The sequence below is a fragment of the Vipera ursinii genome (assembly GCF_947247035.1).
Source record: "Vipera ursinii genome assembly, chromosome: 2".
Classification (NCBI taxonomy): domain Eukaryota; kingdom Metazoa; phylum Chordata; class Lepidosauria; order Squamata; family Viperidae; genus Vipera; species Vipera ursinii.
The window spans coordinates 119,270,281-119,290,470 of NC_139513.1; the positions used below are offsets into that span (position 1 = coordinate 119,270,281).

A 20,190-nucleotide genomic window follows, 5' to 3' on the forward strand; every position below is an offset into this window, starting at 1 on the left:
AGGTTACATCATCAGTGCTAGTAAGGAGTGCTGTTTGCTGTCAGTTTATATTCTGTTGTCTTGCCTGTCTGTGTGGGTGGGGGCTGTCTTAGGAATTCTTTGGTTGGGCTATTTACTAATGGGTCTGTGGCAGTTTCTTGATTGGGGAATTGCTCACTTGATTGTTGGTCTGAAGTTGGCCTTGGAGTTAATCTATGCTGATCTGATGCTGATTACTGGTGGAGAGGTGCTGGAGTCTTTTTCTCTTTGGGGCTGGTTGATTGTCTCTTTTGCGTGGTCTATAGCAGGGCTTTTCAACCTTTTCACCCATTGTACCACTTTTAGGATATGGCAACATCCGAGTACCACTAGTCGCCTAGCAAGGTGTCAAAACATTTGATGGCCAAAAGAAAAAAAAAAGAAAAAAGTGAAGTACAGGTAGTCCTCGACTTACAACAATTCGCTTAGTGACTGTTCAAACTAACAATGGCACTGGAAAAAGTGCCCCCCCAAGCCACAGCCAAGCAAGACACAGCCGAGCTCTTCCTCCTGTCCAAGGTTTTCATTCTTGTGAGCATTTCTGTTGAGGATTGGCAGTGGGGGAGGGGTGGGGGTGTTTGGTTTTTATTTTCTCCCCCCCCCCCTCTGCTGTGTGCTTGCAGCAGGTTTGGGTCACTTCACATGACCCTGGGACACTGTGACCATCATAAATATGAAGCAGTCCCCAAGCATCTGAATGTAAATCACAAGACCCTGGAGATGCTGCAACATTCCAGCTGATTGGCGCTTCTTCTGGGCTCAGCAGAAGCGCCAGGATCAGCACCGAGCTCCAGCTGGAGCCTTGCGCTGATCCTGGCGCTTCCGCTGAGCTCTGACAGATCCAAAGAAGCACTGATCCTGGCACTTCTGCTGAGCCCTGATAACCCTGCAGCTCTAGCCGTCTCTCACTCAGGCTTGTGGGGTGCTGCCACCGGTTCAGCTCATTCCCCCCCCTGCTACCGCCTTTCTAGGATCATTGCATACCACCTGCCAGGTGCCAATGTACCACAGGTGGTACCCGTACCACTGGTTGAAAAGCCCTGGTCGATAGATGCTATTAATTTTACAACCAATCAAAACTCATTAATGCAAAAGTTACTGAAGCACTTTTTATTTATGTAAACAGGAATATTAACAGCAACATCAGCAATTAATGATAAAATTTCTTAAGCATTAACAGCAATTTTAAAATATAGAAAAGAACTACTGTTGGATGCTAGGTTGCCTTTCTACAAACGCAAAAATAATAATAATAATTACAGTATTTGCATAATGGAACAGAGACGTCTCACTGACTTCTTCCAGATTTTCTTTATCTACTGTAATTTCCTATACTGCTCTCTAAAGTACATTTTAGGGGGCACAAGGGACCATAAGAGGAAACCTGAATCAGTGTAGGGCTTCCCTCTTTCCATCTATATATTGTCAAGGTTCCATCAGAAACCAGAGATTTCAAAGTCTCTACCTTCAACCCATATATTTGGCTAAAATCAACAAATAAAATTTTTCAAGTGTTTATTTATTCGTTTATTTTATATCACACACTAATTCAGATTTTGGCATATGGATTATCAGATTTTGATATTTTTATTTAATTAGAAACTAAAATTCTAATATTACTGAAAACCCAAACTGCAGCTAAAGAAGCCTCTTAATTATTTAATAGTCTAGATCAGGGGTGCCAAACTTGCAACATCACATCACACTTCGCAGCGTATCTTGACTTTTTTGCCATTGCCGGCAATGGGGTGGGTGTGGCAGTTTGACACCCCTGGTCTAGATGACACAAAGTTCTTGTTTTTATGATGGATACACACAGAAAGACACTCAAGCATATCATACTTCAGTGTGTCTCTGTGATATCTAGTTCCCACACACACAAACATACATTTTTTTTAGCATGGTTAATTTTCAATAGTGTTGTGAAATACAGCATGAGTTCATATTAAAAAAAGAAAAATCAACATCACCTAGGCTACTGTAGGATGTGCTAGTCTAATCTAAATAATAATAACCATATCTTGTAACGCTAGTACTTGAACTACAGTAAAGAGTGAATAATATATTACAGAAACTGGATTTAGTTACAACTTTTTTCTCATTCTACTTCTCAGATAGCAAATCATACTGCTCCTTTTCATATACTAAAAACATTAAGCTTTTTCACCTGTTAAAGAAGAACTATCAGTCCTTAGAAGGATCTGTACCATTTACAATTGTCAAAATGTTTGCGTGAATATTAAACTGGGCAAAAGGCCAAGAACATTTTTAATGGTAGTTACAGCTGCTCCTTTGCTGTGTTGTTTAGAATGAGACAATCCCATAGCTATTTCCAGCAAAGCATTAACCAGAACTTCTTGATCTCATGACCCATACTGTTCTACCACACACTGTTTAGCATCCCGTGGAGCTTGCCAGAAATACTGGTGGTTCAAAGCAGCTTTGGCTGAGATTCGCTTGTTGGGATCATACATCAGTAGTTGCTGTAATTTAGAAAAAGAGAAATATGAGCATGCCTCAATCTTTAAATCCTGCCCTTCAATGAAAATTCAAGTAGTCCTGAAACAATCCTTTGCAATCCTCATTTTTGACAAAAAGAACAAAGAGGTTTAAGCTAGTCCATTTCTGCCCTGCTAATTACGGTTATACTTGACTAAATGGGACTTTGGCTCGATCTAGCAAGCTGCCTCGCATATTCTTGTTCATACAAAAGTGAGATCATTTGTCAATGCATGCAGAGAGGTCATAATTCATAGAAATTAGAAATTGCCTTCCTTTGAATTTCAAAAACGTATGTTGGGCACATTTCAATTCTTCTAGTGGACACTTTCCAGTTCTTACCCCCATTATTAAAAAACAACCCTAACCCCTTTACAAGTCTTCTACTCACCAGCAGTAAGTCTCGTCCGTCTTGATCCAAGGTTGGAATGATCACCTTCATGTCTTTCCTTGGCCATTTGGGGAAATTTCCTTTATAGTCAGGAAGATTTGTGACTCCTGGCCACAGTGACTCAGTGGGAGTACCAAGTGTGCGGAAAATCCGGAATAGTTGGTCAATTTCAGAGTCTCCAGGAAACAAGGCTTTTCTAGTCACCTGGACCAAGAAGAAAAAGGTTCATTCACCTGGATCCTTATACATATATGATCTTCATTCTGGGTAACATTACTCTCACCAAATAAAATGTTTCCATTATAAAAAGTCTGGTATATCAGGACAGACCTATCTAATAGCCTATCAAGTATCAATGGGAAAAGAGCAACAGACCTCTACGAGTCTACAACTCTTCCAGTACACTGTTTACAAAATATTCATAAAATTCTTAATTATCAGTTTGATATTCTCTGTCTCTCCTCTGCTCCCTCCACCATCAACTTTGTGACACCACAGCTAGATTTTTTCTAGAAAGACCAAAAGCATTACAGGTGATAAAATTCTGAAAATACTTTAGGATTCTACATTTCAAGAGGAATATCTTAACCCAACACCTATTCTATTCATCGGGACATGTATATTAATACATGAAACTGAATTATACTGAGCTTTTGTAAGCTTTTAGACCTCAGTGTTTTGCATCACAATGGCTGTTTTTGGGGAAGTCAGTCTATCAGTTTCTGAAGCTGCTCTGATTTATTACAAACCAGAGCAGTTAATACTTCCTCTGAACTGAAGTGGTTTTGTAGATCGTGTGTGCAACGTACATGTGAGCCCTTTTGCCTCACATGCCCTGGGCTCAGGTTAGGCATTATTCTTTCCGTGCCTGCATAATGTACTTTGGAGCTAGTCTAATCTAATCCTGCCTCCACTTAGAATTAATTTCCCTCTCCGAAATCCATCCACTATGGCAACATGCAGCTACTGTCAGAGCTATTGGGAAAAGGCCCCACGTGATATAATTGCACTTTCATAATTCATATCGGTTTATAAGTGCAACAGAGGAACAATGGCAAGAGGATCAGAAAACCTTTGAAGAATTTCAGTGGGTTTGTTTAGACTTCTTAGAACCGACCTTCAGTTACAAAGCTCCCGAGATATTTTTGCAAACTAACAAGTGTAACAAATGCATGTGCTGAAAAACACACAGGAGGGATTGTCTCCATTTCAGTAGCTCGGTTTGGGGGAGTGAAATTTAAACAACCTCCTGGGCAAAAATTATGCAGTTTCCCATTGTTCTTTAGTTGGAAATGAGCCATTCAAATAACTTTTTTTTTTAAATTCTGGTTCTATCATTTTCCTGGTTCCGACCACCCAGAAAGAGCCTAGAGCTCTTTTGCCTAAAGCTCTAACTGACCCCTTGTAGAGAGAAGTTTAGAAATTAGATTAAATTATCTTTGGAAACTAATATTTAAGCATAGGCTACATTTATGAACTCCTGCCATTTCAAAATACAGCACTGGAAAAGATGCCAGGAGAAGGACTCTATACACGTTTATTTTGGTATTTAGTAAAATCAAGCTTGTTCTCTTAGACACCAGCAACCTCCAGTGGCTGCTTCTGTACTGTACTCCAGCCTTACGAACGGATGAACAGTGTAGGTAGGCAAAAAGCAAAGAGAAAGATTATGTATGAAGCTTGAGGGAATTTAGTTAGATGCTGAGACTTAAGACTAATGAAGTAAACTAAAGCGTAAACTTTTAATGGTATGCTGGCACATGATACTGAAACATAAGGATTTAGCAGCCGTGGTGATGCAGTGGTTAGAATGAAGTACTGCAGGCAAACTCTGCCCATAACCAGGAGTTCGATCCTGACCAGCTCAAGGTTGACTCAGCCTTCCATCCTTCTGAGGTCAGTAAAATGAGGACCCAGATTGTTGGGGGCAATAGGCTGACTCTGTAAAACCACTGAGTGTGCTATAAAGCACTATGGAGCAGTATATAAGTCTAAGTGCTATTGTTATTGCTTTTGCTGAATTTCCTTTAAATCTTCCTCACCCTTCCTTTTAGCAGTTTACAACTGCTAAAACTAACCACCTCTCTAGGATAGGCGAAGGCAATCCAAAGGCTACTTGTAGTCCCACTGCCATCCTGAAGCTATCCTTGTATTGTTCCATTAGGCTTAATGCATATTGTTTTTCTTTAACTCCTCCAACTAAAGAAAAAAGAAATTCTTCAGTAATACCATGACATCCCTTCGTCCTGTGCACTCCCACAGGGAGGGTCTTCTCAGGGTACCGCCAGTAAAAGATTGCGGGCGGACAACACCCAGGGGGAGGGAATTCTCTGTGGGTGTGCCTGCCCTTTGGAACCAGCTGCCCGTAGAGCTTAGGACTGCCCCTGACCTTCGCTTATTCTGCCGGGACCTGAAGACTTGGCTCTTTGAGCTTTCTGGCCTGGACTGAGAGTATTAATTGGGGTTTTAATTGGATTTTAATTGGGGTTTTATATTTATTCAAGGTCTAAATGTAATTATTTTAACTGTTCTTAATTTTTGTAATTGTTGTATTGTTATTTTAAAAACCTTGTGAACCGCCCTGAGTCCTACGGGAGAAGGGCGGTATATAAGTCTAATAAAGACAAAGATAAGATAAAGATCATCAGACATGGCCTCTGCAACTGCCAGAAGAAAACTGTCCAACCTCAAATTAGGGTTTTAACAATTAGAAACAATAGGAAGAGAAAGCAAGATATGTTTCATGATATCTTTTAGGATGTGCAGTGATGAGGAAAAGGGCATTTTAAAAAAAACACATGGACACTCACAAAGCACTTCTTTGCATATGTATTTTTCATCATTTACCGTATTTTCCAGCGTATAAGATGACTTTTTAACCCATGAAAATCTTCTCAAAAGTTGGGGGGTCGTCTTATACGCCCAGTCGTCTTATACGCCGGAAAATAGTACATAAATCAATCAAGCGCCCCCGTTCTTGCAAAGCAACTTCAAGCCTCCTTAGTCCAGTCCCCCCTCCAACGTGACTCTCCCTTCCCACCCCCAAGAGCCTCTAAGCCCCTTCCCCTCCCCCATGCAAACACCAGACCCCGGGAGCTCTTGCGTTTATTCCAAAGGGTGGGTGGAAGGAAAAGCCCCTTTCGGCTCCGGTGTGGCTGCAAGTCGACGAGCCCGGGAAGGCACGCCCTCCCCTCTCACTGTGGAGGAAACAGGGCAGGCTGGCGTTGGGCGGGAGCCGGCAGGGCAGTCCTGTGCACACGCGCGCTCCCCGGCTGCTAAGGAGTCCTCGGGGAGCCGTGGCAGGCGCCTCACGCCCTTCCCTCTTGAGGCGGCACCGGCGGAGCCATCCGGCGTCAGGCGGGAACCGGCAGGGCTTTGCACCATCTGTATCAGACGGGTCTGAATCGGGCTTGTGTCAGACACTTCGCAACTGGCATGTAAGTATTTTCCGGCGTATAAGACGAAAAATCTTGAAAATCTTCTCAAAAGTCGGGGGTCGTCTTATACGCCCAGTCGTCTTATATGCCGGAAAATACAGTATATTGTGATTATAATGTTTCTCTGAAACAGAAAAAAATGAAGAAAGTTACCATTTCTGCAAAAATACAGCCAATACTCCAGATATCCACAGCTGTTGAGTAATATTTACAACCCAGTAAAATTTCAGGAGCCCGATACCATAAGGTTACCACCTAAAAGGAATCAAATTTAATGGTTTGTTTGATTTATAAGACCTTCTCAGGTTTAATTAAAAATGTTTATTACTGTTGAGCCGTAAGTCCAAAGCACACTGAGTTCTCCAAGTCATTTACTACAAGCTACTTCTATGCAACCTGCTGGAATTTAACATCCTCTATTACTGGTGGTCAGAGAAGCTTTGTATGCCTTGATATTCTCTCTCTTCTACTTTCCCCCTTTACTGCAAAGCACTGCACCTCACAGTAGGAGAAAAAGCAGTATAATGTGGGAGATGGACAGAAACACAGGCCAAAGATCTGGTGGAGGAATAGCCTCAAAAGCCAAAAAAGAAAAAGAAAAAAAACTCTGTCCTGGATCAACCATGTTAGGTGGCTTCAACAGAGATTTCTATCAAATTGATAGATATATTGGGACACACATTTTTTATAACCAAAAATCCAGGAAAGTTCACATCCCAGTTCATATGAAAGTCTTAGAGGCTGCATAGAGCAGGGGTGTCAAACTCAATTTCATTGAGGGCCGCATCAGCATTGCGGTTGCCCTCAGGGGGCCGGGTGGGTATGGCCGGGTGGGCGTGGCCTACTGGGTGGGCGTGGCTAGAGTGCCTATGGCCTACTGGGTGGGCGTGGCCAGTTCTACATCGTTCGCCTCAAGGGTGCCTATGGAGGCCTGGGCAGGAGTGGGACAGATCTGAAGGTCTCTGGCAGAAGGAGGGTCTCTGGGCCAGGGCCAAGGCAGTGGGGGCTGTTCCCTCTCTGTTTCCAGGATGGCTTCGCGGGACACATGAAACCACTTTGCAGGCCGGATCCGGCCCCCGGGCCTTGTGTTTGACATGTCTGGCATAGAGAGTGTAAAAAGACATAAATCATTTCTCTAATTTAACACCTTCCCATTCTAGACTGGTGGAGATTGGCTGTTTTACAAAATTTACCTTTACCCTCCTCCATTTGCAAAATAAGCTTGTCTGCTCTACTCCCTGAAAGGACCCTTGCCTCCTTCATGGTTGCCAAATAACATAATGCAAGTGGTTGAGAAGAATAATGGCCATAACGATCCCAAGGGAATTACTTTTTATTCTTTCCAACCCAATTGAATGTTCGAAGATATTCCACAAAAGAGCTCAGGATCCATCTTCAGGATAACCCTGAAAACAGACTAGAATGGATCCATATTTAATGGAAGGGAAGCCCCCAAAGAAAGATCAAACTCAAAAATCAGCAGAATCTGACCGGAAGCTACACTGGAAAAAAAAAAACAACCATCCCCAGTCCTCCAATGCTGCCAACTGTTCCATTTAACACACTAACACACACACAGAAAGATACACACACACACACACTTCCTTCCCAGTCATAAGATCCAGAGTAGAGGTGCTATAAGGGGTTAGAAAAAACATTCCAGAAGCTGTGCTCTGCACGTTTTCCCTACCTAGCTTATATGAATCTTGATCTAAAATCTCAACTAGGTTGATAGAGCACAATGCAGTTACTTTTGATATGACTTATAAACCATGTTATAAACCATGATTAGTCAAATTCTGGGCTTTTCTCCACTTGTACTTGAACAAAGCATGATGTTGCCTTCATTTCATCCCCAAACCAAACCTGAGACAGTTTAAAATCCCCTTCTAGCATTATTGTTTTTCTCTGCAAGCAGGCAGCAGTTTTACCCTGGGTGAACTCTAACGTACTGCAACAACCATTCTATCTGTTGCACTCAGGTGATCCTTATGGGGCGAGATTATTGCCCTTTCTATACTGGCAGGGGTCCACCCTTTGTCTTATGGCCCCTATACACATCTTCTAGCATCAGTCTGCTTTGGGCAATAGAAGAGCCCAAATCTTTTAAACAGACCTCTCTCTTGTATTCCTCTGGTCTCTGAAATTATTATTATTATTATTATTATTATTATTTATTTAATTTATATACCGCCCTTCTCTCAAGAGACTCAGGGCGGTTAACAGGGCAATACATAAAAAACAGATACAAAAGTTAAAATTAATTAAAACATGATTAAACAATGCCCATAGTACAGATTTAAAATTAACGTCATAATAACAAAACCCACCCCGTCCCATCAGGCCAGGCCCGCTTCCTTAAAAAGATGGGTTTTAAGGTCGCGCCGGAAGGAGCGGAGGTCGGGCGCCATCCGGAGCTCTACCGGAAGATGATTCCATAAGTCCGGTGCGCCCACAGAGAACGCTCTCCCCCTGGGGGCCACCAGTCGGCATTGTCACAACCCTAACATAATTTACTCCTTATGTGTTTAACAAATTCCCCTTTTGTCATACTTAAAAATGAAAAATTAATGGTAAATTTCAAGAGATCCCACCAGGCTCAAGGTTGACTCAGCCTTCCATCCTTCCGAGGTAGGTAAAATGAGGACCCAGATTGTTGGGGGCAATAAGCTGACTTTGTAATAATGCCGCTTGGGGGGGGAAGCCCTAATAAAGCAGGCGTATACATAGAATGAAGGCTATTGCTAAACACATTGATTTGTGCTTCTTAGATTGTAAGCCGCCCTGAGTCTTCGGAGAAGGGCGGGATATAAATGGGATTAAAATAAAAATAAAATAAATAACTCCCACTTTCTTACAAGTACACTTGTCTCTGTGATTTTTTTTCAAGGGCTGACCCAGCAACCTACATAACTGAGAGACAGACATTACCTCATGTGTGTAGGTACGTAGGGGAACTCCAAAAGCTCTAGCTAGGCCAAAATCAGCTAGTTTGATGGCTCCCATTTCATTTATGAGCAAATTCTGTGGCTTCAGGTCTCTGTGGATAACTCTGTGAGAATGGCAGAAGCTTACACCTTGTAACAGTTGGTAAAGATAGCTCTAGAAAGAAAAAAAAAGTTCAGAGAACACATATGAAGAAACTATAAGGGTGACACATCATTTCCTAAGCGAAATATGATGTATCTCAACATTCTGCTACCATATATGTGCTTCCAAAATAGTGACAGCTACTAAGTAATAGCAAAAGGTTAGAATAGAATATATATTTTAAACGTCATGTAATGATTGTCTACGTTTTTGCTAACTAGATATCTTAACCTTAACTAGCAAACAAAATAAACAGATTCCAGGTTAGTACCTTTTTTAGCCCTGGAGAACGACACTATTCCCCTTTTTTAAAAAAAACAACAATTTGGGTGATCTGGAGAAGCACGGTGGACTTGGGCACTGTAATTCTGGGAGGAGGGACTGGAACAAAGCTTTTCCCTCAGTAATCCTATTCAAGCAGAAGAACTGTAATCTTGAATCTTCTCATATGCATCCAGAACAAATGGCAGGTGTTACAACTGCCACATGTATAATACATAAACATTGATCAAATAACTGGTCCAAAGCCTAGGTGCTACAAGCAGAATGTATGTACAAACAAAGGTAAATATACACATCCCAGGATAATGTTGCAGGATCTAATCTGAATCGGTCACCGGGACCAGAGGTTTAGTCTTCCAAGCTTTCAGACTCAGGCTGGAGAGAGACAGAGTTCCCTGAGATGGGCTCCAGCATGAATTTGAAAATTTGGAAAGCTAAAGAGCCTTGGTGGAGCAGTGGGCTAATGCCCACCAAGAGCTTTGGTGGAGCAGTGGGTTAATGCCTCCTTAAGTAACACCAGCTGCCTGCAATTAGTGCAGGTTCGCATCCCACCAGGCTCAAGGTTGACTCAGCCTTCCATCCTTCCAAGGTAGGTAAACCCAGATTGTTGGGGGCAATTAAGCAGACTTTGTAATAATGCCGCTTGGGGTGTGTGTGTGAAAGCCCTAATAAGCAGGTATATACATAGAATGAAGGCTACTGCTAAGCTTGTAAGCCGCCTGAGTCTTCAGAGAAGGGCGGGATATAAATGGAATTAAAATAAAATAAAAAAATAAATAAATATCTGGTCCTGGTGAATGGCTCAGATTGGATCCTGCATTATATGTGTACCTTTGCATCAGAGCCGACTACCGGCAACTGCCTGGACAAATCTCTGCGGTTTTCTTGGCAAGATTTTGGAAGTGGTTTGCTGTTGCCTGCTTCCTAGTGCAGAGTGAGAGGGATGGCTCAAGATCATGAATCTGACTTTAGGCAGGACTAGAATTCACCATCTCCTAGTTTTTAACTTAGTGCTTCTGTACCAAGATATAATATTCCACATTGAGAATTACGTATAATTTGAATGAAGACCATGTTATAGGCTTTTCAAATATTATATGAATATCAACATTCTAGGGCCCTTTTCCTTTAATAACAGCTTCAAGGTAACATTTTGTATTTAAAAACAACAACAACAGTATGAGATAAAACTGTTTAATACTTTTGCCCAGCTGCTACTTTTGCAATGCCAGATCATTTCCTGAAATCTTTTTTTCCCTTCACAGTTAAAAATGAATTTCTAAACATGGGTTGAGAAATCCATGTAGATTTGAAAGGAGATGTAATTGGAAGAGCAATCTCAGCAGGAAGGATAAAGATTAAGTATTTAATTCTTCCCATAACAACCTCATAACTGCTACCAAAGCTAGGTTTTCTATCAAGAGCCAGAGCAAAAAAGAATAAATTATATGTCAAAGATTTTGCAACACTTCAGGTAAGAGGAAGTGGGAACCTTTTTGACCACAAGAATCACATAGTCAGTTAGGAGCCACAAGCAACCAGGGGCACATAGTCAACTCTATGAGGTAGATCAAATCAGAAAAATAAAACCATAGGCATACTAGAACTATACTTTATTGAGCCAGGCTATGGTAACAGAATCTTGCAAGTCCACCTGTGTTTTCCCTCCCCTCCCCAGGGCACGGATCGGCAACCCGCGGCTCTGGAGCCGCATGTGGCTCTTTCAGCCTTCTACTGCGGTTCCCAGTTCTCCGCCATTTGCAGAGAGAGAGAGACAGAGACAGAGGCACTTGCGCCTCCCTTCTCTCTCTCTCTCTTTCTCTCTCTCTTTCTCTCTCCGATCTTCTGCTCACCTGGCCAGCTGGCCTCACACTGTTCTCCGATAAGTTGACAAGCTTATTGGGCGGACTCCCTGCCCTTGCTGTGTCTCCGCAGGAAGCAGCAGAAATCAGAAAGCAGCAGCTCTCTCTTCTCTCTCTCTCTCTCTCTCTCTCTCTCTCTCTCTCTCTCTCTCTCTCTCTCTCTCTCTCTCTCTCTCTCTCTCTCTCTCTCACACACACACACACACACAAAAAAAAACACACTTTTACTTAGTTAGTGGGCTAAGAGGACTGGGCAGACCAAGGGCAGGAGAGAGCCAGCCCAATAAGAACGTGTGTCAGCTTGTCGGAGAACAGTGTGAGGCCAGCTGGCCAGGTGAGCAGAAGATCGGAGAGAGGGAGAGGGGGTGGAGAGGAACGAGAGAGAGGGAGAGGAAAGAGAAGAGAGAAAGAGAGGGAGAGAAACGGAAAGGAAAGAGAAAGAGAGAGGGGGAGAGAGAGAAAAAGAGAGAGAGGAGAGGGGGAGAGGAAAGAGAAGAGAGAAAGAGAAAGAGAAAGGGGGAGAGAGAGAGAAAAAGAGGGAGAGAGGGGGACAGGAAACAGAGAAAGAGAGGAAACAGAAAGAGAAAGAGAGAGGGGGAGAGGAAAGAGAGAGAGAAAGAGACAGAGGGAGAGGGAGAAAGAAAGAGAGGGAGGAAGGGAGAGGAAAGAGAGAGAGAAAGGAAGAGAGAAGGAGAGGGGGAGAGGAAAGAGAAGAGAGGGAGAGGGAGAGGAAAGAGAGGGGGAGAGAGAGAAAGAGAGAGGGAGAGAAAGAGAGAGAAAGAGGAAGAGGAAGAGGAAGAAAAAGAGGGAGAGGAGAGAGAGAAAGAAAAGGGGGGAGAGAGAAACAGAGATGGGGAGAGAGAGAAAAAGAGAGGGAGAGAGAGGGAGAGAAAGAGAGGTGGGACAGGAAAGAGAGAGAGAGAGGAAACAGAAAGAGAAAGAGAGAGGGGGAGATGAAAGAGAGAGAGAAAGAGACAGAGGGAGAGGGAGAGGGAGAAAGAAAGAGAGAGAGGAAAGAGAGAGAAAAGGGGAGAGAAGGAGAGGGGGAGAGGAAAGAAGAAAGAGAGGGAGAGGAAAAGAGGGAGAGGAAAGAGAGAGAGAAGGATGGGGAGAGGAAAGAAGAGAGAAAGGGAGAGGGAGAGAAAGAGAGAGAGGGAGAGGAAAGAAAAAGAGGGGGGGGAGAGAGAAAAAGAGAGAGGGAGAGGGGGGACAGGAAAGAGAGAGAGAAAGAGACAGAGAGGGAGAAAGAGAAAGAGGGAGAGGAAAGAAAGAGAGAAAGAGAGAGAGGAGAGGGGGAGAGAGAGAAAAAGAAAGAGAGAGGGAGGGAGAGAAAGAGAAAGAAAGGGGGAGAGAGAAAAAGAGAGAGGGAGAGAGAGGGGGGACAGGAAAGAGAGAGAAAGAGAGAGAGGAAACAAAGAGAAAGAGAGAGGGGAGAGGAAAGAGAGAGAAAGAGACACAGAGAGAGGGAGAAAGAAAGAGAGGGAGAGGAAAGAGAAAGGGGGGGAGAGAAGGAGAGGGGAGGAAAGAGAAGAGATAAAGAGAGAGGGAGAGAAAGAGAAAGAGGGAGAGGAAAGAGAGAGAGAGAGAGAAGGAGAGGGGAGAGGAAAGAAAAGAAAGAGGGAGAGAAAGAGGGAGAGGGAGAGGAAAGAGAGAGAGAGAGAAAGAGAGAGAGGGAGAGAAAGAGAAAAAGAGAGAAAGAGAGAGAGGAAGAGAAAGAGGGAAAGGGAGAGGAAAGAGAAAGAGAGAGGGAGAGAAAGAAAAAGAGAGGAAGAGAGAGGAAGAGAAAGAGGGAGAGGAAAGAGAAAGAGAGGGGGGAGAGAAAAGAGAGATGGGGAGAGAGAAAAAAAGAGGGAGAGGGGGGACAGGAAAGAGAGAAAGAAAGAGGGAGAGGGAGAGAGAAAGAGAGAGAGGGAAAGGAAAGAGAGAGAGAGAGAGAGAAAGAGATAGAGGGAGAGGAAAGAGAGAAAAAGAGAGAGAGAGAATATGAATATATGTTGTCCTTACCGGACTTTTAGTAAAGAATGTTTAATGATATATACCGTATTTTTCGGACCATAAGACGCACCGGACCATAAGACGCACCCAGTTTTTAGAGCAGGAAAACAAGAAAAAAAAATATTCTGAACCAAATAGTACCAATATACTAAAACAGGGCTTTTCAACCTTTTCATCCATTGTACCACTTTTAGGACAAGGCAATGTCCAAGTACCACCAGTCACCCAGCAAGGTGTCAAAAACCTGACACCCCCCCCCAAAAAAAGGAAAAAAAATGATACAGGTAGTCCTTGACTTACAATGATTCACTTAATGACTGTTCAAAGTTACGACAGCACTGAAAAAAGTGACTTATGACCATTTTTCACACTTATGACCGTTGCAGCATCCCCAGGGTCATGTGATTTACATTCGGATGCTTGGCAATTTATTCATATTTATGATGGTCACATTGTTCCAGGGTCATGTGATCGCCTTTTGCAACCTTCTGAGAAGCAAAGTTAGTGGGGAAACCAGATACACTTAACAATCATGTTACTAATTTAATTTCTCTCTCTCCTTCTCTTTCTCTCCCTCTCTATTTTTCTCTTTCCCTCTATTTCTCCCTTTCTCTCTCTCCCTCTATTTCCCTCCCTTTCTTTCTCCTTCTCTCTCCCTTTCTCTCTTTCTCTCCCTCTTTCCCTCTCCCTCTATTTCTCTCCCTCTCTCTCTCTTTCTCTCCCTCCCTATTTCTTTCTCCTTCTCTCTCTCCCTTTCTCTCTCTTTCTCTCTCTTCCTCCCTGTCCCATTGTCCCTTCTGTCTTTCCTTCCTTCCTTTCTTCCTTCCCTCCCTCTTTGTCCTTCCCTCTCCGTGTTAGAGCAGTACCCGCAGAGGCGGCCCTGCAGCCCGGCTTTCTCTTCCAGAAAGCAAGCTGAAACAGAGCTAGGGAGATTGCCAGAAATGCGAATCGGCCGATCTCGCGCTCCTGCAAACTCCCTCGCTCGGTTTCAGCTTCCCTTGCTACAAGAGAAAGCAGGCTGAAACGAGGCAGATTGCAGCAGCGCGAGATCAGCCGATTCGCATTCCTGGCAATCTCCCTCACTCCGTTTCAGCCTGCTTTCTCTTGTAGCAAGGGAAGCTGAAACCGAGCGACGGAGAATGCAGGAGCGTGAGATCGGCGTTTCTCAGCACGTGCCGATTCGTGCTCCTGACAATCTCCCTTGCTTTCCACTTGCGGAGGTTGGGGCTGGCCATACGGATCACCTTCGGAAGATAAGATGCACCCTCGTTTCCCCCCCCCCACTTTGGGGGGGAAAAAGTGCGTCTTATGGTCCGAAAAATACGGTATATTGATTTTTTTAATTAAGAGATAAGGTATGGGGATAATTATGCTGTATATAAAGATGGTAGATAAGCTAATAAAATTGTTTTCACCTGTTGGGATGAAGGAGAAAGGTTTTTTCCCCCTCTTTCTCCTGCATAAAAAATTGTTTTCTTTGTAGTAGTTCATTGATTTCATAAATGCAACACACTATAGTTTTTTTACACATAGCATAAAGGTAAAAAAAAGGATATATGCAGTGTTATCTTCATTTTAGATGTCAAAAGGGTTTTTTGGCTCCCAATGTTTTCTTTTCTGTGAGAAACGGGTCCAAGTGGCTCTTTGAGTGTTTAAGGTTGCCAACCCCTGCCCCAGGAGTTGTGCGGGGTGTGTGTCAGCCAGTCTGTCTTTTTTTAACATTTTCCTGCCTCCCTGAGCACAATGCACAGGTCTGTACCTGTTGTTGTCTTAATGGCTTCTGGGTGGTTTCTCCAAGATTATCTCCCTTCCTACAACCATATATATATATATATATATATATATATATATATATATATATATATATATATATATATATATATACCTAAACATACACATACACATACATATACATAATCACCACCACCCCTCCCATCTTCTTTTTTCTCTTCCTTAGCTGAACAGCTTTCCTGCAGCTTCCAAGACATCTAATTATATAGCTGGCAGGGTGCTATGACATTCCTAGGAACGTGACAATCATTTTATTTTTGGCAGGCAGACAGAAAGTACTGTTGACTGCAATGGGCCAGAGAGAAGATTGTTGGTGTATATGAGTTGTAAACTGAACATCCATGTTGCAAAGGAACAATCTGAAAATAGTTTGAAAATGTGCTAGCCAGTGGTGGGATTCAAACGTGTGAACAACCGGTTCTCTGCGTGGATGCCACTTCTGGAAGTCCGTTCTGGGCCTGGGCAACAAAAAATTAGTTACCGGTTCTGCCGAACTGGTGTGAACTGTCTGAATCCCACCACTGGTGCTAGCTAATTGTCAGAGAGCGATAAAGGATAGTTCTTCAGGTTGGAGCCTGTGAGGGAGGGTATTTGAGTCACTTGCTACCTTGACTAAGCTTAGAGAAAGCTCTCCTGTACGTGATGAATCCATGTACTTTTTAAGATCTTGATTCAAATATTCAAAGACTAAGTATAGTTTCTTCTGATTATGTACTACATCAAGGAGCCTGAAAAAAAAATTAAACCCAGTGACTTCAGTATTTAGATTTAGATAAAATATGTAAGCATGATTATTGCAAGCTCTTCAATGCAGCAGCAGCAGAAGAATCAGTGTAGTAGGGTGCCTTAAGATTAGGGAAAATCCAATTTGATATCTTTATATGAAACTCACTGGGTGACATGTGTCAATTCTCCCACCTCTCAAAGAGTTTTTATCATTGATGTTACGATTGCTTGCCACCTAGAGTCACTTTTTTGAGATGAACAGCTATAGAAATTGAACAAATAAATATAGATAAACAAATAACAACAAAGGAAAATTGTGCAAGCCAATCTGAATTCTTTGGAGGCAGGGGATAATATCGCAATACACAAACTATTGAGTTAAACTTCTAAGGGCTAGGCTAGGGTCAGTGGTGGGATTCAAATAGGTGAACAACCGGTTCTCTGTGTGGATGCCGCTTCCGGAAGTCCATTCAGGGCCCGGGCAACAAAAAAATTAGCTACCAGTTCTGCCGAAGTGGTGCGAACCAGCTGAATCCCACCACTGGTTAGGGTCTGTATTTATATATGAATAAATACAATATAGGAATTGTTATCTGTGAAAATACTTGATATTCATAGAATATATCCTGGCAGATATAAAGACCAGTAGCTTTTCTTACCTCACTATATTTGGGTGTTTCAATTCTTTTAACAGTGAGATTTCTCTGATTGCCGTACTAGGTACTCCTTCTGTCTCCCTGTGGGGAAAAAACATCTTATGATGAAGCAATCCCAATTTTTCCAAGGAATGTTTTGGGCAGGATAGTTCATCATCATTATCTTCTATGAATTGCTTATGGGGATTGTCACATAATCACAATTCTATTTATGAATTTAATTAAAGCTATAACTACTCTCAATCTACAAATTCCCACCTGTCAAGATGAACCATCACCCCGTAAGTTTAAAAACCAGGGGACCTAGCAAGTAATGGATTACTTCTGTGGATGCACAGAGCTGTTATTGAGGGGCTTAGAAGCCAAAGCAAGATAGAATTTAATTTTGCAAACTTCAGAAGCTTTTGAAGTCCCTGTCACATATTAAGAGTGATTATGGTCAGGTTATTAATTATCAATTATTGATGCATTGCTTGAAGCAGCCATACTTTTATAAAATTAATGTCAGGGATGAGAAACATTTTTCAAGTTTAACATTTGGCATTACTGTGCACATCCTGATAGAGAATATTTGTTCCCTAACTGAAATGATCCAGAGAGACCGTTCCTTCAGATAGGTATCCCATTTATTCCACTACTATGAATCTGACATACAGGACATGGTATAAGAGAATATAATACAGTTCCTCACTGAAAATAAATAAGCCCAAATATGTCTAGTGCCTGGATAGGATATTTGGGGACCTTTCTAACAAAAGATAGGATATCAATAGTGTTATGTATATATAGTATGTACATAAACGATGTTACACAGAGATAGCCACTGACACCACCAGGTGGCAGGGCAGTCTTTGGCGGGAAATCCGGACAATGGGATTGGTTCCAAGTATACCTGGCTGGGTATATAAGAGAGGCAGTTGCCCCTTTGTTTGCCAAGTCTGTGCTTCATCAATAAAGAATGTTATGCTGAACCCTGTTGTCCTGCGTCGTCCATCTTGGCCATGCGGTCCAGAGCCCACTACTTAACAAATAGTTTGAGATGCTCCTGGTTTCTGATACAATTTCTCTATCTGGCCACGTTGTTTCTCAAAGGGAAAAGTGAGCATGCAGAGCTGCCACTTTGAAAATTGTGAAAACCAAATGATTATATTCATATATCCAGTTTGAGCCTAAATTCATCATAGCTTATGCTCCTGAGATACTTGTTATTATATTGTTAGGGATACCTTAAAATATACTTGATCTGGAATCTGTTAGGAAAGTCATATTATCACTATGGAAAAAATTCTAACCAAGGTCTTCAAGAAGAGTTTTTAGAAATCCACATTTCCCTCATCCCGAACATGTTTCAAGAAACACCAAAACATTTTCCAAAATGCTATTTGAAAATCAGTTTAAGAGTAGCAGATTTAGGAGTAACCTCATGAACTAATAGTTTAGGATTTAGTACTTACGAATCAAGTCGGATCTTCTTCAGAGCAACTAATTGGCCTGTTTGCTTGTTTCTTGCTTTATACACAACTCCATAGGTGCCCTCCCCAATCTTCTCTACTTTCTGGAATACATCTTGGAATGTGTCCATTTTTTGCTTTCTGACTTGGTGCTATAAAATTTACTCAGATGTTTAGCAATAATACAACTTACCATTTTTATACATCTCAATATTATACATGCTGTTATTATTTTTTATCTCCTACAAAACCAACTTTGTAAATTTGCATGAACGTTATTTAAAAGCCTCTCTTAACAACATCTTTAGAATAGACTACCATATTTTTTCTTACATTTTAGCTTCTTTTAGTAAAGTTGGTTTGTACAATGTTTAATTTCTGCAACATTTATTGTGTCATTTGAACTTGTTTTTTGTTCACCAAAATTTTTTTGCCTGCCAGTAAGTTTCATGCACCAATTCATTATGTCCATTTATTTTGGCTGTCTTGCACTCTTTCCGCCCTCACAAATAGGTTAGGGTTAATGAATGATGATTGACCTCTGCCAATTTATGTACTCACATCATGATCATAACTAACGATTACATCCATGATGGGAAAAACATTTTCAGATATGAAATTTTAACACCAAAGTGAACAAGAACTACCCACATTGAATTACTTTAATAAAGGTGGGATAAAAATCTAACAGATAAATTTGTACTAACCAGTCCAACTCCAACAAAATATCTTGATTCTATATAATTAACAAAGACCTATTCAGGCCAAAACATTTAGCACAGCTTATGTCTCTTTCTATTTCCCTCTCACTTCCCATCCACCTGAGTCTAGGTGCCCAAAGCTAGATAAGTTACTCTGGAACACGAGACAGAAAATCTAACTTCTCTGACAATAAAAATAAAATTAGCAATTGAGTGTCTCATAGTGGCCTCCACATTCTGCCTACAGTAATTGGCTGGCCTATCTTTAGGTGGGCCACCTAATGGATATACTGAACTTGCTCCAAAGCTTTCAAGAAGAGTTATGACTCATTCTAATAAAATAAGCAAGACTAAAAGACAATAATTTGTATAAGCAAACTAGGTGAATTTCATCAGCTAGCTTCTCCCAAACCATAGGGGTTTCTAGGTTTCAAGTATTCATTCCCTCTCAGTCTGCTAGTAAAGAACCAATGTTCCACTAATATGTCGGGGGGAAAGAGTCATGAGTTTGTCTATGGACCTGGCCATCCTTTTAGGCAAGAACACAGCATCTGAAAGTTATCGCTCCTGAATTCCCTAAAGATTCCCCACTGTTGGCTGGCTGGGGAACTCTAATCCAGCATATATACACAACAAGAGGCTGGGGAGTAATCCTCTGAAGATGGTAGAAAACATTATCTCATCACCAGTAGGAGAGTAAAACACCCTTCCCACAGATTCTACATAAGAATTGGAAGGTGATGGAGAAAAATCTGCAAGAGACAACTTCTAAATTTACTTTCATTCTGTTTATATTTTCCTCTCCCTTCGCACTTGCCCTTCAGAGACAAGATGAGATTTATTTTTTCTATTCAGGTGTGATGACACAGACTACATCTGTCTCTGAAACCTATTATAGGTTTCCAAGGTCAGGTCAAGCATGCATGGACATGTCCAATAGCATTCCATGGGCAAGATCCTGAACAGAGAAAATAGGGTGCAATTATAATTGAGCAACAAGGAATTAAAGGAGTATAAGGTGTTAGGTTACAAATCAATTATAAAAAAGCTAAAGTTTAAAATAGACTTTCTATGTACCTGTTAAATGAACCATGACTTCAGCTTGCTCCAAATGCTGAACTTCCTCTAATAGAGATTATTTATTTATTTATTTATTTATTTATTTATTTATTTATTTGATTTATATACCGTCCTTCTCCCGAAGGACTCAGGGATACATTAGTTAAATAATTTTAAAACCCAAATCCATCAGGCCAGGCCGGCTTGTTCGAATAGATAAGTTTTTAGATCA

The 20,190-nt window shown here is 41.7% G+C and overlaps 1 protein-coding gene across 1 annotated transcript; it reads right to left on the reverse strand.

Moving 5' to 3' along the window:
* Window positions 1-1,119: 1,119 nt before the first annotated feature.
* Window positions 1,120-18,344, reverse strand: CDK3 (cyclin dependent kinase 3). The gene is made up of 7 exons (XM_083354943.1): window positions 18,202-18,344; window positions 16,751-16,828; window positions 15,973-16,093; window positions 9,277-9,447; window positions 6,499-6,600; window positions 2,909-3,112; window positions 1,120-2,501 (listed from the first exon to the last, which is right to left on the reverse strand). Exons 1-7 carry the CDS (start codon window positions 18,327-18,329, stop codon window positions 2,382-2,384), a joined length of 924 nt encoding a protein of 307 aa, XP_083211069.1. The 5' UTR covers window positions 18,330-18,344; the 3' UTR covers window positions 1,120-2,381.
* Window positions 18,345-20,190: the final 1,846 nt, after the last annotated feature.